The 15,782-nt window shown below is 43.8% G+C and overlaps 1 protein-coding gene across 2 annotated transcripts in view; it reads right to left on the reverse strand.

Moving 5' to 3' along the window:
* Positions 1–15,782, reverse strand: part of ISOC2 (isochorismatase domain containing 2) — a 224,627-nt gene that overhangs the window by 129,055 nt on the left and 79,790 nt on the right. For both annotated transcript variants that reach the window (XM_075840003.1, XM_075840002.1), the window contains exon 4: positions 1,131–1,201. In XM_075840003.1, coding sequence (XP_075696118.1) covers positions 1,131–1,201 — 71 coding nt within the window. The remainder of the gene's footprint in view (positions 1–1,130; positions 1,202–15,782) is intronic.

Consider the following 15,782-nt stretch of genomic DNA (forward strand, 5'->3'; position numbering starts at 1 on the left):
TCTGCATGTAAGTTTTAAGAAACGATTACACGTAAGCAAATGAGTGACAGACTGCTGAAATCAGCGAGGGCAGCATAATGTGCATGAGAGAAATCCATGTTCTTGCCGGTGAAACAACTTCATTCAGATTAATTTAACTGATTTTCAGTCAAAGAAATTGCTGCAACAAATCTGCTGCATGTGAATATACCCTTAGAGGTAAACGTACTCTTGGATCACATAATAGGGTGTATTCAGATGTTGCAGTTTAAGTGTGTTTGAAACCGATAAAAACGCATGTGGCTTACCGCAATACAGTATGTTGTAAGTTTTCGATGTGGTTGCGTTTTTTACAGTTAAGGCAGAATATTTTTACAGTTTCACCTGTAAAAACTGCAGCCGCATAGAAAAATGCATTAAAATCGCATGCATTTTTTTTAATACGTTTTCAACCGCACCTCAACAGCAACATCTGAATACACCCTTATGTCAAAAAAATACAACAAACAGTAAACAAAATAAAGTACAGCTACATTAAAAAATAAAAAAACACCGCCCACGCCAATCCAAACCACCTTCGGAAGAAGCACCTCATAGCACGAAACAGTCTGTTGCCTTTTTGTCCGTTTGTCCTCCCTCCATAATCCACATTTAAATAAAGGACTTTTAACTACATCTGGGTGAGTGCCGCTTGTTTTCCTTTCTACCTCAGTGTTTGAAACCTTCACTATATGTGCCCCGATCACACGAGACTATACATATTATATATCAAAACAACCGTAACAAAATAGAGAACCCATTCTTACATTTTATCTTAGTGTAAATTTGAAAATTTAACCAAAAAAACCTATACATTTAATAACAATTATTTGAGGATTTACCCCTTAAAAAACAAAAAATTGGATATAAAAAATAGGTATGAGAAAACAGCCCTGGATGTTACGAAAAAAAACAAGGCAAAACTTAGCCCAACTAATAAAAACTACAGCGCACCCACTCCATTTATTACTTTGCCAGCCCTCCTTTGAATCCACTCAAGCTTTACTACGTCAGTCTTGCATACTGGTGCGCAAAACTGTATACAACATTAGGGACAATAAAAAAAAGTTAACAATATACGTGATGAAAGATACAGCGTGCACAAGCATTACCTACGAGATGAGCAAGCATCAGCTACAATATGGACATCAAACCCTTTATCCAGCAGGTCCAGTGTGGTACTCTGTAAATAAAAAAATAAATCAATTCATACATTTAAATCCAGTAATATTGTTTTGGCACGAATAATACTGTATAATATTGTCTCTAAATTCAGCCAGAGTAATTCAATTATGGCTCTGTTTACACTTCCGTTATTTATTTCTGTTAGGCTTCCATTGCCTTTTGATGGCCACAATAGCTTAGAGTGCTGCCCTTTCCTATCCAGTAAAAAAACAAAAAAATTATAATAATAATATACATATTGGGGAAACATTTGTCTTTGAAGTGTACTATACAAAAGACAGTGACAGTGGTTAGTAAGAGAAAAAAGTATTAAAGGGCTTCTCCAGTCATAAGAAATTGATGGCTTCTCCTCAGGATAGCCCATCAATATCTGATCGGTGAGGGACCGACTACCAGCACCTCCCTTGATCAGCTGTTTGAAGGGGACTTCGCACTCATACGAGTGCTGCTTCCTATTCATTCCTCATCTGCTCGTACTGTGAATTGCCGACACACTTGTAGCGACGGTTCACAGTATTACAGTCTTTTTTCTATTAAAGTAAATAGAAAAAGGATGTAATACTGTGAACCGCTGATACAAGTGTGTCGGCAATTCATTGTAAGAGCAGTCACAGTAATGAAGAAAAAGTTAGAGCGCCGCAGCCTCTTCAAAACAGTTGATAGGCAGGATTGCCCGTAGTCGGACCCCACAGATCATATATGATGGCCTTTCCTGAGGAGAGGCCATCAATTTCTTATAACCGTAGAACCCCTTTAATGAATACTATATTCACGGCTACTAAAATAAATATTGAAGGATTTTATTGGACTAGAGTATTGTATCATTCTAATACTAAAGTGACTATACAATATAGTGGTTATTCAATAAAGAAAGATCTAGGAGCTTTAAAAATAATGGAACCACAATTGCGGAAAAACAGTTTCTATTAAATTGACGTTTTTTACCATGGTTATCACTCAAAGGTTGAGGTCTGGCTTTGAGCTGTGTCACAATGATTAGTGTGAACCTGAACGAACTCAAGATTTGCTACTGTGATACATTGACACATCCGCTCCACTATTTCAAGTTCCGTGCTCTACATTTTAAGTACAGTGACACACTTTAGCAAACAATTAGAACAGGACATTTGTACTGCTTATGTATTTAGCTCAAAGAAGCTTGCCCAGCGTGAATGCAATTGTACAAAACCTTCCTTTGTAAAAAGTTTTAGGTCTGTATGGGTTATTAACCTCTGTATGTGAACAATGTTCCCTCTAATTCTTGGCAGCTCCTGAGCGGGGCAGGTAGGGATCAGGACAAGTCTCCATCAATGGTGGGCGATCTGATGACTAAAAGTAATACCCCCAGTAAACGCTAATATAGCGTACTAAGTAAGGGATTGAGAAAACTTATTTTAAATTAGTTTTAATTATTTTTTTAAATAGTATAATATTACAAGTCCAGCAGTAAAGTAGACCATTCTAAACACCAATTATAGGCATCAATGAAAGAATCCCTCATTACACCACTGTCCTTATAGATAGTGTCACGGTTTGTGGGTATGTTGTCCCACTAGGCCGCACCACCGTAGCAGGGAGGCAGCTGGCTAAACAACAGGGAACCCCAGCAATATAAAGGCCCGCACAAGGGTACCTGGATAGTCCAGACAGTGGCCGCAGCTCTGGCACAGATGGAGGTGGGAGCAGCAGGTAACGTCAGACGAGGCGGATGACAGCAGGTGCCGCAGGTTGTGCCAGACGTGGCGAATCACACTGGATGCGGCAGATGACACAGGACGTGGCGGATGACACAGGACGTGGCAATCAACAGCAGGTGCAGTAGACACGACTCCAACTAGTAGGCATATGAATAAGAACACAGCACGGGATACAGGAACAGGTAACAGGGCACGGGTAACAACTGGAACGGGAAACACTAAGGGACCATTTTCAAGACAGACTTGGGATATGCTAACAATGCTCAGGCAAGGATCAGAAGGGCTGGGGCCTTCTTATAGTCGAGGAAATAATGTGACTTGATGATGATGATTGTCTTCATGTGTGCGCGCTGTCCCTTTAAGAGCCGGCATGAGCGTCCGTGCGCACCCTACGGGACACAGCGGACTGGAGCGGAAGTGAGCTCTGGCGTCTCCTAGGAAAGAGATGGGGACCAGCGCTCACAGATCCATGGCTGCGGGCGTCAGGAGGTGAGTAGACCCGACGGCCCGCGGCCATGGACGCTACAGTATCGCCCCTCTTACGCCCCCTCTTCTTGGGACTAGAGCGAGAGAGGAACTTCTTAACGAGAGCAGGGGCATCGTGGTTCTCCTCCGGCTCCTAGGACTTCTCCTCAGGATCAAACCCTCTCCAGTCCACCAAATAGAAAGTCCTTCCTCCTACCCTTTTGCAGTCCAGGATCTCCCTCACCTCGAACACATCAGAAGAACCGCTGGGAGCAATTGTGGAACTGGAAGTCTGGCTGTAGCGGTTCAGGACCACTGGTTTCTGGAGGGACACATGAAAGGAGTTGGGGATTCTGAGGGTAGGAGGCAGCCGCAGTTTATAGGAGACAGGGTTAATCTGTTGCAGAATCTCAAAAGGACCGGGGTACCAGGGAGCAAACTTGTATGAAGGCACCTTCAAATGAATGTTCCGTGAGGACAGCCAGACTTTGGTACCTGGAAGAAACAGAGGCGGCTCTCTTCTCTTTGTATCCTCTTGTCCACTTCATGTGATCGACTGCAAGCAAAATAGAGGACCGGGTCTGTTGCCAGATTTGCAGAAAGTCCCTAAATGCAGAGTCAGCAGCGGATACCTGAGAAGTAGTAGACACTGGAAGAGGGACTCTAGGATGTTGACTGTACACACTGTAAAACGGAGTGGAAGTGGTGGACTCGCTTATGTGGTTCTTGTACGAGAACTCGACCCATGGAAGAAGCTGTACCCAGTTATCATGCTGTAAGGAGATGTAGTGACGGAGTTAATTCTCCATGATCTGGTTGATCCTCTCGACTTGCCCATTGGACTGGGGGTGATAGGCTGAGGAAAAGTCCAATCTCACATCCAGGAGTTTACAAAGGGCTCTCCAGAATTTCGAGGTAAACTGAACCCCCCGATCCCACACAATGTGAAGGGGCAAGCCATGCAAGCGGAAGATGTGCTGAGTGAAGAGACTCGCCAGTCGGGGAGCAGAAGGTAGGCCGGTCAGCGTGATAAAATGTGCCATCTTCGAGAACTGGTCCACCACCACCCAGACAGTGTTGCATCCCGCTGAGGGAGGAAGGTCAGTGACAAAGTCCATCGCCATGTGCTGCCAGTGGGCATTGGGTACAGGCAGAGGGTGAAGCAGGCCGGCAGGCTTGGAGTGAGTATCCTTGTTGGAAGCACACACCGTGCAAGAAGAGACAAAGTCCACAACATCCTTGGGTAGCGTGGGCAACCAGAAGTGACGAACAATCAGGTCTCGGGTTTTATGAATACCAGGGTGCCCAGCCAGTTTAGAACAGTGTCCCCATCAGAGAATTCTACTCCTGTCAACCGAAAAAAAGTTCTCCCCGGAGGGATGTCTCTAACCTGCAAAGGATTGGCAGTGACAATGCAGGACGGGTCTATGATACTTTGAAGGTACTCCACTGTGTCATTTGTCTCAAATGACCTGGACAGGGCATCGGCCCTCACATTTTTGTTAGCGGGACGGTAGTGGAGCCCAAATTGGAAATGGGTGAAGAACAGCGACCACCTGGCTTGACGGGATTTAGACGTTGAGCGGACTGTAGGTACGTGAGGTTCTTGCGGTCGGTGTAGATCAGGATGGTGTGTGCTACGCCCTCTAGCAGATGTCTCCACTCCTCCAGAGCCAATTTGATGGCCAGTAGCTCCCGATCCCCAATAGAGTAATTGCGCTACGCAGAAGAAAAAAGTCTCCCCTTGTATATACTGTGTGAGGGTTTAGCATCAGGAGAGGTTGGTACAGCGGTTTCTTTGTAGCCAGAGACAGGGACACCGTGCATTAAAAGTCATAACAGGGCTTTGCCTGTGTTTTTATTCTTGTCAAAGAAACAGCCTCTTGTACAACAAGGCAAAATACAAAATAAATCCTGCTCGTCTGAGCACTAACTAAACAAGATATTATCTAACTATACCAAGTGCCTTCCTACCAGGCAATGGACACAAAGTTACACAGGTTTTTACTCACATAGAATACAGGCTACTCCAGCCTTAGTAGTCTCCAGTCTGAGTCAGGGGTGAGACTCACACACTCTGTGTCTGCACCTTTTTATACACAGGCTGCAGGTGCAGCTAATTGAGCAGCAGCCTTGTCCTACAAACAGAGATGGACTAGGGATTGGGGAACCCGTCCTGCTCTTCTCCAATCCAACTCCAGGCCCTTTTTCCGGCTTTTCCTTAAGCCGAGATTGGAAAGCTAGAGCTTTCTATTGCAAAAACTGCTCATTCCCTGGAGCCTAGGATACATATGACAGGATTCTAGGAGAAATGTACCTTCCCTCAATGACTTTACCTGTCACTGTCTCACATACCCTCTTCCTCTGTTTCGAGCCCGTGGGATCGGACACATTTAGCTACAAGGCAGTGTGTCCTAGACAAAGCGTCAGCATTGCCCTGCAGTTTTCCTGCTCTGTGTTCCACAGTATATTTGAAGTTCTGCAAAGTAAGAAACCACCGTGTAACTCTTGCATTTCTCTCTTTAGCTTGACACATCCACGTAAGAGGAGAGTGGTCTGTAACCAACCTAAACTGACGACCCAATAAATAATATCTCAGGGACTCAAGTGCCCACTTAATTGCCAAGCACTCCCGTTCAACTATGCTATAGTTTTTCTCAGCCGGGGTAAGTTTTCTGCTCAAATAGGTCACAGGATGTTCCTCACCACCCACCTCTTGTGACAGAACTGCTCCGAGCCCCACATTAGAAACATCAGTTTGGACAACAAACTCCTTTTTGAAGTCAGGAGTGACTAAGACTGGTTGGTTACACAGGGCCAGTTTCAACTCTTGAAAGGCGCTTTCAGCCTTCGTGTCCCACTTGACCATGACAGACTTACTTCCCTTGGTAAGATCTGTCAGGGGCGCTGCTGTGCTGGCAAAGTTTGGAATGAACCTGCGGTAATAACCTACAATTCCTAAAAAAGCTCTGACCTGCTTTTTGGTTGCGGGCTGGGGCCAGTTTTGGATAGCCTCAACTTTGTTGACCTGTGGCTTTATCACCCCTCTCCCAATTATGTACCCCAGATACCGTGCTTCCTCCAAGCCTAAGGAACATTTCTCTGGGTTTGCTGTTAACCCCGCGGCTCTGAGGGAGTTTAGTACTGCTTGTACTTTTGGTAAGTGGCTTTCCCAGTCATCACTAAAGATTATAATGTCGTCCAGATATGCCGAAGAATACAGACGATGGGGTTCGAGGACTATGTCCATTAACCTTTGAAAGGTCGCTGGAGCCCCATGTAGCCCAAATGGTAAACAAATATATTGAATCAGACCATCCGGGGTGATGAACGCAGTTTTCTCTTTGGCGCCCTCCGTGAGGGGTACTTGCCAATAGCCTTTGGTTAAATCAAGTGTTGAAAAATACCTTGAATGGCCCAGTCTCTCTATTAACTCGTCAACTCTTGGCATTGGGTATGCGTCAAACTTTGACATCTCATTTAACTTGCGGAAGTCGTTACAGAAACGCAATGACCCATCTGGTTTCGGAATCAATACAATGGGGCTTGACCATTCACTTTTTGACTCTTCAATAATCCCAAGGTCTAGCTGTTCTTGACCTCCTCAGATATGGCTTGTCTACAAGCTTCAGGGACTCTGTAGGGCTTCAAGTGGACCCGAACCTGAGGCTCGGTCACAATGTCATGTTTTATTATACTGGTCTGTCCTGGCAGTTCTGAAAACACGTCTGTGTTTCTCTGCACAAACTCTTTTGTCTCCTGTTTCTGTGGCTTTGCGAGGGATTCTGACACATACACATCTGGGTTAGGACTATAGGGGGTCCTTACTGCCACGAGGTTCTCTCTTTCTTTCCATGGCTTAATTAAGTTTACATGGTATAACTGCACTGTCTTCCTTTTACCTGGTTGGTAAACTTTATAATTTACATCCCCCACCTTTTCAATTATCTCATACGGCCCTTGCCATCTAGCAAGAAATTTGCTTTCTACGGTTGGCACTAAGACCAACACTCGATCACCAGAGTTAAAATGTCTAACTTTAGCAGTTCGGTTATACACCCTGCTCTGAGCATCCTGAGCTTGCTCCAAGTGTTCCTTAACTATCGGCATGACCTCAGCGATTCGGTCTTGCATCAACGTGACATGCTCAATTACACTCCTATAAGGTGTGGACTCTTGCTCCCAGGTTTCCTTGGCTATGTCCAGGAGACCACGGGGTTGTCTGCCGTATACAAGTTCGAAAGGAGAAAACCCTGTGGATGATTGAGGAACTTCACGTACAGCGAACATCAAATAGGGCGGAAGACAGTCCCAATCCTTCCCATCCTTACTAACCACCCTCCTCAACATGCCTTTTAATGTCTTATTGAATCTTTCGACAAGACCATCAGTTTGAGGGTGATATATAGAGGTACGCAGGTGTTTAATTTTCAGCAGTTTACATAATTCCTTGGTGATTTTGGACATAAAGGGAGTTCCCTGATCGGTAAGGATTTCCTTAGGTAATCCAGTACGGGAAAACATGTAAAACAACTCTCTTGCAATGGCTTTTGAAGAGGAATTTCGCAAAGGGACTGCCTCAGGGTAGCGTGTGGCATAGTCCAACACCACTAGGATATATTGATGTCCTCTAGAGGATTTGACTAAAGGGCCGACCAGATCCATGGCAATTCTTTCAAAAGGGATCCCAATGATAGGCGAAGGCACCAGCGGACTCCTAAAATGTGGCATAGGAGCCATTATCTGACACTCCGGGCAGGACTCGCAATACCTCTGAACTTCCGTATATACCCCCGGCCAGAAGAATCGTTGTAAGATACGTTCTCTGGTCTTTTCGCAAACCTAGATGTCCACCCAGCACGTGTTTATGAGCCAGGTCCAACACCGTTCTACGATACGGTTGGGGTATCACCAGCTGTTCAACAACCTCCCCACGTACGTTATCTATCCGATACAGCAAATCCTGGTTAACCGCCATGTGTGCAAACACCTTATCAGCCCCTGGATGTTGAGGCACTCCATTTAATACCTTAGTATTTTCCCTGGCTTTTACCAATGTGGGATCGCTAAGTTGAGCGGTCCCAAAATTGTTACGTGATATATTTAACTCTGGTATCTCAGAAATTTCCTCCTGCTCATCTGTTTCACCAGCAAAAACAGCCAGAGGAAATTTATCAGGCTCAGTGGTCACCACTACTGCTGGCACCTCAGTATCTTCGTTAAAGGGTTCTGGGCTAATCACAGCGCACACATTAATACCATCATTAACATTTACAGTGGAGGTTACATCTTTCTTCCTCCACAAGTCCCAGAACACTGGGAAGTCTCTCCCCAGGATCACACTGTGCATCAGGGACTTGACCACACCCACTTCATGGCAAGCGGTTCCACAGGAAGTCTCTAGAGTGACCAAAGCGGTGGGGTATTCTTTAGTGTCCCCATGGATGCACAGGACCCCTATACTATGTCCGCTGAATGTTCCAGGGTCTATCAGGCTGGCATGCACCAGGGTAACCAGACTCCCAGAATCCAGCAAGGCACTCACAGTACACCCTTCCACTTTTACGACACACATTTGTTGCTCAGTCTCGTAAACAGTCTCAGCAGAACAAACAGGACGTGCAAACAAGGATATTCGCCTTGCTGCATCACACTCCATTGGCTCAGTAGTCAGGGGACAATTGGCAGCAATATGCCCAGGTCCATAACACCGCCAGCACTGTATGCGGCCCCGGTCCCCAACTTGAGACCCTGGTCTGGCCTTCAGTGTCTCTCTGGGATTTCTTCCCTCCGTCTGCTCCCCTTCTGAGCCACCTCCCTTAAAGACATTTCTCATCCCCTCTAGTAAATGGAACAGTCTTACCGGGTGCTCCGCACGATTTGCTGTTCCTGGGGTTAGAACATCCAGGCGGTACTTCTTGGAGTAGATCCTGAGTAGCTCTGTACCTTTCAATCAGGTTCACCAGCTGTTCCGCATCTGTAGGATCTCCTTGACCGACCCAACGCTGAACCTTCGGTGGTAAGGGGCGGATGTATTTGTCAAGCACCACTCTCTCCACAATCTGCGCAGGGGTTGATTCCTCTGGCTGTAGCCATTTCCTTGCAAGATGGACAAGATCATACATTTGTGATCGCGCAGGTAGGTGTTCCACGAAAGTCCAGTTGTGCACCCGTCGAGCACGCACATTCATATTAACACCCAGACGGGCAAGGATCTCACCCTTCAGCTTGGAGTAATCCTTGGCATCCTGCTCATTGAGATCAAAGTACGCCTTTTGCGGCTCTCCGGTTAGGAAAGGTGCCACCACTGCTGCCCACTGATCTGAAGGTAACTTCTCTCGTTCTGCCACTTGCTCAAACACTATGAGATAGGCCTCAACGTCGTCGGTGGATGTCATCTTCTGCAGAGATGTCTGTACCGCTGCACGAGTGGTTTGGCGCAAACCATGAGGCCCCGCTGACCACTCCACTGTGGCCTGAATTTGGTCTTGCAAATAGCGATTAATTTGCTGCTGTTCTTTTAAGGCCAGTCTGTGGGCTTCACCCAGCAGAATATTGGTTTCAGCCTGTGCACGCATGGCTTCCTCATGCACCATTCGCTGAGTCGCGCTGGCTTCTTGCAGAGCTGTGCTTATCTTCCCCTGGTTGATATTAGCCTGAATCAGCTGTTTAAGTATTTCATCCATTTTAACATCCATTTTAACAGTCTCTTAGCCCTGTTGCCGCCTTCACCCAAGACATACACTTCCAAGCACTCTCGGGGAGAAAAAATTGTGTTGTTGCCCCTAGCAACGATTTTCCACTTGGAGCAGCAAAAGTCCTTTTAAATAGGTGTATGTCTCTTTAAGACCGTGCCCGCATCGGCCACCATATGTGAGGGTTTAGCATCAGGAGAGGTTGGTACAGCGGTTTCTTTGTAGCCAGAGACAGGGACACCGTGCATTAAAAGTCATAACAGGGCTTTGCCTGTGTTTTTATTCTTGTCAAAGAAACAGCCTCTTGTACAACAGGGCAAAATACATAGGCTGCAGGTGCAGCTAATTGAGCAGCAGCCTTGTCCTACAAACAGAGATGGACTAGGGATTGGGGAACCCGCCCTGCTCTTCTCCAATCCAACTCCAGGCCCTTTTTCCGGCTTTTTCTTAAGCCGAGATTGGAAAGCTAGAGCTTTCTATTGCAAAAACTACTCATTCCCTGGAACCTAGGATACATATGACAGGATTCTAGGGGAAATGTACCTTCCCTCAATGACTTTACCTGTCACTGTCTCACAACGGTCACAGAAATCCTCCTCCCCTTTTATATACTGCCACAGCAATCCCCCCTCCCCTTGTATATATTTCCACAGCAATACCCCTCCCCTTGTATATACTGCCACACAGGCCCCGCCTTCTCTTGTATATATTGCAACACAGCCCCCCTTCCCCTTGTATATAGTGCTACTCAGCAATTCACCTCCCCCTGTATATTACCACACAGCAATTCCCCCCCTGTATATTACCACACAGCCCCCTCAAAAAAAACAAGATTGTACTTATGTACTTACCTTGCGCCGCTCCCTCGACGGACGAAGCGCTACATCGCCTCTCGGGCGGGACGCATGCGCAGACCGGCGTGATGGGACGTGATCCCGCCAGCCTGCGCAGGATGTCTTCCCAGCCTTTTAACCAAAATGGTACCAATGAAATCTACAGATTGTCCCGCAACAAATAAGCCCTCACCCAGCTCCGGTGGAGAAAACATAAAGACGTTTTGGCTCTCAGAATATGGCTACTCAAAATGTGCAAATTGTCCAAAAGCAGATAAGATTGGGCACCATTTATCAGTGTGACACCGGCCACACATCTGTGGACAATTATTTATTTACCCAATTATTATACCCTCTTATTATACCCTGATGTACTCCGCACAGCTTATATGTGCCCCCACATCACCACTGACTACCAGCAAAACCCCAAACAAAACAACTAGCGAGCAAAATCCACGCTCCAAAAGCCAAATGGCGCGCCCTGCAGCGTGCCCAAGCAGCAGTGTACGTCCACATATATGGCATCGCCATACCCGGGAGAACCCGCTTAACAGTTTGAGGTATTTGTCTTCAGTGGCACGAACTGGGCAAAAAAATATTATGCACTAAAATGGCACATACCTGTGGAAATTTGCAATTTTCACTTTGCACCATCCACTGAGCATTCATTTCTAATAGAAAAAAAAAACCTGCGTGGTCAAAATGCCTTGAGGGGTTTGTTTCCAAAATGGGGTTCACTACTTGGGGGTTTGTTTTACTATTTGACCTCAGAGCCCTGCCATTGTGGGCTAATGCTGCGAAAATCACCAAAATAGGTCTCACATGTGCCTTTCACTCCTAAGCCCTGTCATATGTCCAGGCAAATGATAAATGCCTTGAGGGGTGTAGTTTACAAAATGGGGTCACTTCTCATGGTTTTACACTCTACTCTGGTACCTAAGGGAGCTCTGCAAATGCGACATGGCACCTGTACACCAGTCCAGCAAAATCTGTGCTCTAAAAGCCACATGGCACGCCTTCCATTTTAAGCTCTGCCATGTGCCCAAACAGCAGTTTAGGGCCACACATGGGGTATTGCCATACTCGGGAGAAATTGGGTAACAAATGATGTGTTGTTTTTTCTCCTATTACCCCTTGTGGGAAAAAAAATTGGGTGCAAAACGACATATTATTGGGGAAAATTTTTTTTTTTCATTTTCACTGCCTCATTCTAATACAATCTATGACACACCTGTGGGATCAAAATGCTCAGTACACCCCTAGATGATTACCCTGAGGGGTAAAGTTTCCAAAATGGAGTCAATTCTCAGGGGTTTCTACTGTACGAGTACCTCAGGGGCTCTACAATTGCGACATGGCGTCCAAAAAACAATCAACCAAAATCTACATGCCAAGTAGCACTCCTGCCATTCTGAGCCCCGCGGTGTATCCAAGCAGCAGTTTATAACCACATATGGGGTATTGCCGTACTCGGGAGAAATTGCTTTACAATTGTTGGGGCGCTTTTTCTCCTTTATTCCTTGTGAAAATGAAAACAATTCAACATTTTAGTGGAAAGAATGTCGATTTTCATTTTCACTGCATAATCCCAATAATTCAGCAAAAAAACTGTGGGGTCAAAATGTTCACTATACCGCTAGATAAATTCCACGAGGGGTATAGTTTCCCAAATGGGGTCACTTTTGCCGGGTGTGCACTATTTTGGCCCCTCAGTGGCTTTGCAAATGTGACATGGGACCGCAAACGATTCCAGCAAAACTTGAGCTCCAAAAGTCAAATGGCGCTCGGTCCTTTCTAACTTCCGCCATGTGTCCAAACAGCAGTTTATTACCACATATGGGGTATTGCTGTGCTCAGAAGAGTTTGCTTTACAAATATTGGGGTGTTTTTTCTTCTTTATCTGTTGTAAAAATGAAAAAATCAGAGCTAAAACTACATTTTATTAGAAAAAAAATTAAATTTTACAGCATAATTCCCATAAATTCAGCAAAAACCGTGTAGGGTCAAAATGCTAACAATACCCTTAGAAAAATTCCTTGAGGGGTGTAGTTTCCAAAATGGGGTCACTTTTGGGGAGTTTCCACTGTTATGGTCCCTCCAGGGCTTTGCAAACACGACATGGCACCGAAAAAATTCCAGCAAAATCTGCGCTCCAAAATCCAAATGGCCCTCGTTCCCTTCTGAGCCCTGCCGTGGGTCCAAACAGCAGTTTATTACCACATATGGGGTATTGCCGTAATCGGGAGACATTGCTTTACAAATGTTGGGATGCTTTTTCTCCTTTATTCCTTGTAAAAACTAAAACATCGTATGTTTTTTCAGAAAAAAAGTAGATTTTCATTTTCACAGACCAGTTCCAATAAATTTAGCAAAAAACCTGTGGGCTAAAAATGCTAACTATACCTCTTGAAAAATTCCTTGAGGGGTGTAGTTTCCAAAATGGGGTCACTTTTGGGGGGTTTCCACTGTTTTGGCACCAGAAGACCTCTTCAAACTTGACATGGTGCCTAAAATATATTCTAATAAAATAGAGGCCCCAAAACCCACCAGGTGCTCCTTTGCTTCTGAGGCCGGTATTTGAGTCAATTACCACACTAGGGCCACATGTGGGATATTTCTAAAAATTGCAGAATCTGGGCAATAAATATTGAGTTGCATTTCTCTGGTAAAACCTTCTGTGTTACAGAAAAACTGTATTACAAATGAATTTCGTAAAAAAAAATAGAAATCTGTAAATTTCACCTCTACTTTGCTTTATTTCCTGTGAAATGCCTAAAGGGTTAAAATAATTTCTGAATGCTGTTTTGAATACTTTGAGGTGTGCAGTTTTTAAAATGGGGTGTTTTATAGGGGGTTTCTAATATATAAGGCCCTCAAAGCCACTTCAGAACTGAACTGGTCCCTAAAAAAATTGCCTTTTGAAATTTTCTTGAAAATGCGAGAAATTGCAGCTAAAGTTCTAAGCCTTATAATAATAAAAGCACGTTAAAAAAACTATGCAAACATAAAGTAGACATATAGGAAATGTTAACTAGTAAATATTTTGTGTGGTATTACGATCTGTTTTACAAGCAGATACATTACAATTTAGAAAAATGCAGATTTTTGCAAATTTTCTCAAAATTTTGGTGTTTTTTACAAATAAATATTGAATTTAACGACAAAATTTTTTCAGTATCATAAAGTACAACATGTCACGAGAAAACAATCTCAGAATCGCTTGGATAGGCAAAAGCATTCTGGAGTTATTACCACATAAAGTGACACGTCAGATTTGCAAAAATCGGCTGTGTCCACAAGGCCAAAATAGGCTGTGTCCTTAAAGGGTTAATAAATACTGTCTATTTATATCTGACGATGATATAAACGTGTTCTTTATTATTCTTCACTATTTTTTTAGTAACATAACTAAATATTACTCTTGTTATATGAGTGACGTGGGATAAGCAGTTTTTTTTCATTAGTAATAATATTTACATATGATGAAATTTGGGATGGTATCTCTTTGGATCAGGTACATCATTTATGTGGATTAGTGGTCATTATTATAAGGCGGAGATAGGCTTTGCACGAATATGCCCAGTAAAGAGGTTGAGTGGTGGTGGACTAGTCACCTAGACATATTATTTATATACCTGATGTGCGTCCTTCCCCCTCAGCACGATAGACCTCTCCCTTGCGAATAGGGGAGCGATTGGTAGTGCATTCCTCTGGGATACAGTATACGTGTAATTGTGTGTGTATATACACGCATTCAGTGTCCACATGTCCAAGGATTTCCATGTGACAAATGGAGCTCCACGATCACTGATATTATCCCAAGTATAGATTGTAATACTAAGATCTATTATTTAATTAGACTATATTTCCCCTGTATAGAATTAATTCAGCTAGAGCCTGTTGTTAGTTACTCTCCTGCTTCTCTATATTTATCTATGTAGATGTCACTCATTTTTGATATGCCCGACTTTGACATGTCCGCAATGTGCGGTCAATGCGCGGACATGCGCAGAGGGGGCGATCTGATTTTGATAGCTCAATTAGTTCGAGCATGCGCAGTTGCACATTGAGAATGCCATTACGAGCGCACGTTTATTTCACTTGTAGAGAACTTATTGTGGTGAGTCTCTTACATGTAATAATATTAACTCAGGTGTATTGTATGGATGATTATTTACAATTATAGCACTGATATTTTAATAATGCATTTCTTACCATGATGTGGTTTCAATGTAGGGTAATACACGATTTTACTATAGCACTGTATAATCACATGCTGCTTTATATATTTTATATAAACTTTATATATGAATTTATACCTAATTGGTACTATGTTTCTACAATTGTTGCTTGACTATGGTTCTCCTATATATATGCTGTCTTCGAAGACATGATATTGTTTGCTCTTGTGTTGAGCTGAAACATTGCACTGATGGACCAATAAAACACCACCACGGTTTTTTGCTTATACCTTGGAGTGCTGCCTGATTTTTTGGGATCGAATTAATAAACTAGTGACAGATCCTCTTTAACTTTATTCTTCTGGTCGATGTGATTACGGAGATACCAAATTGATATATTTTTTTATGTTTTACCACATTTACAAAGAAAAAACTATTTGTTAAGAGAAAAAAAACTTGTGTCGCTTCATTCTGAGAGCCATAACGTTTGTATTTTTCTTTGATAGCTTATTTTTTGAGGGACAAGCTGTAGTTTTTATGGGTACCATTTTGAGGTACATGCAACTTTTTGATCACTTTTTATTGCCCTTTTTTGAAGCGCAAAGTGACCCAAAAACAGCAATTTGGGAGTTGTAAATTTTTTTTCTTTACCAAGCTTTTTAAACATTGTATTGTAACAGTTTGGACATTTAGAGACGTGGCGATACC

This window comes from Rhinoderma darwinii, chromosome 10, assembly GCF_050947455.1.
Source record: "Rhinoderma darwinii isolate aRhiDar2 chromosome 10, aRhiDar2.hap1, whole genome shotgun sequence".
Classification (NCBI taxonomy): domain Eukaryota; kingdom Metazoa; phylum Chordata; class Amphibia; order Anura; family Rhinodermatidae; genus Rhinoderma; species Rhinoderma darwinii.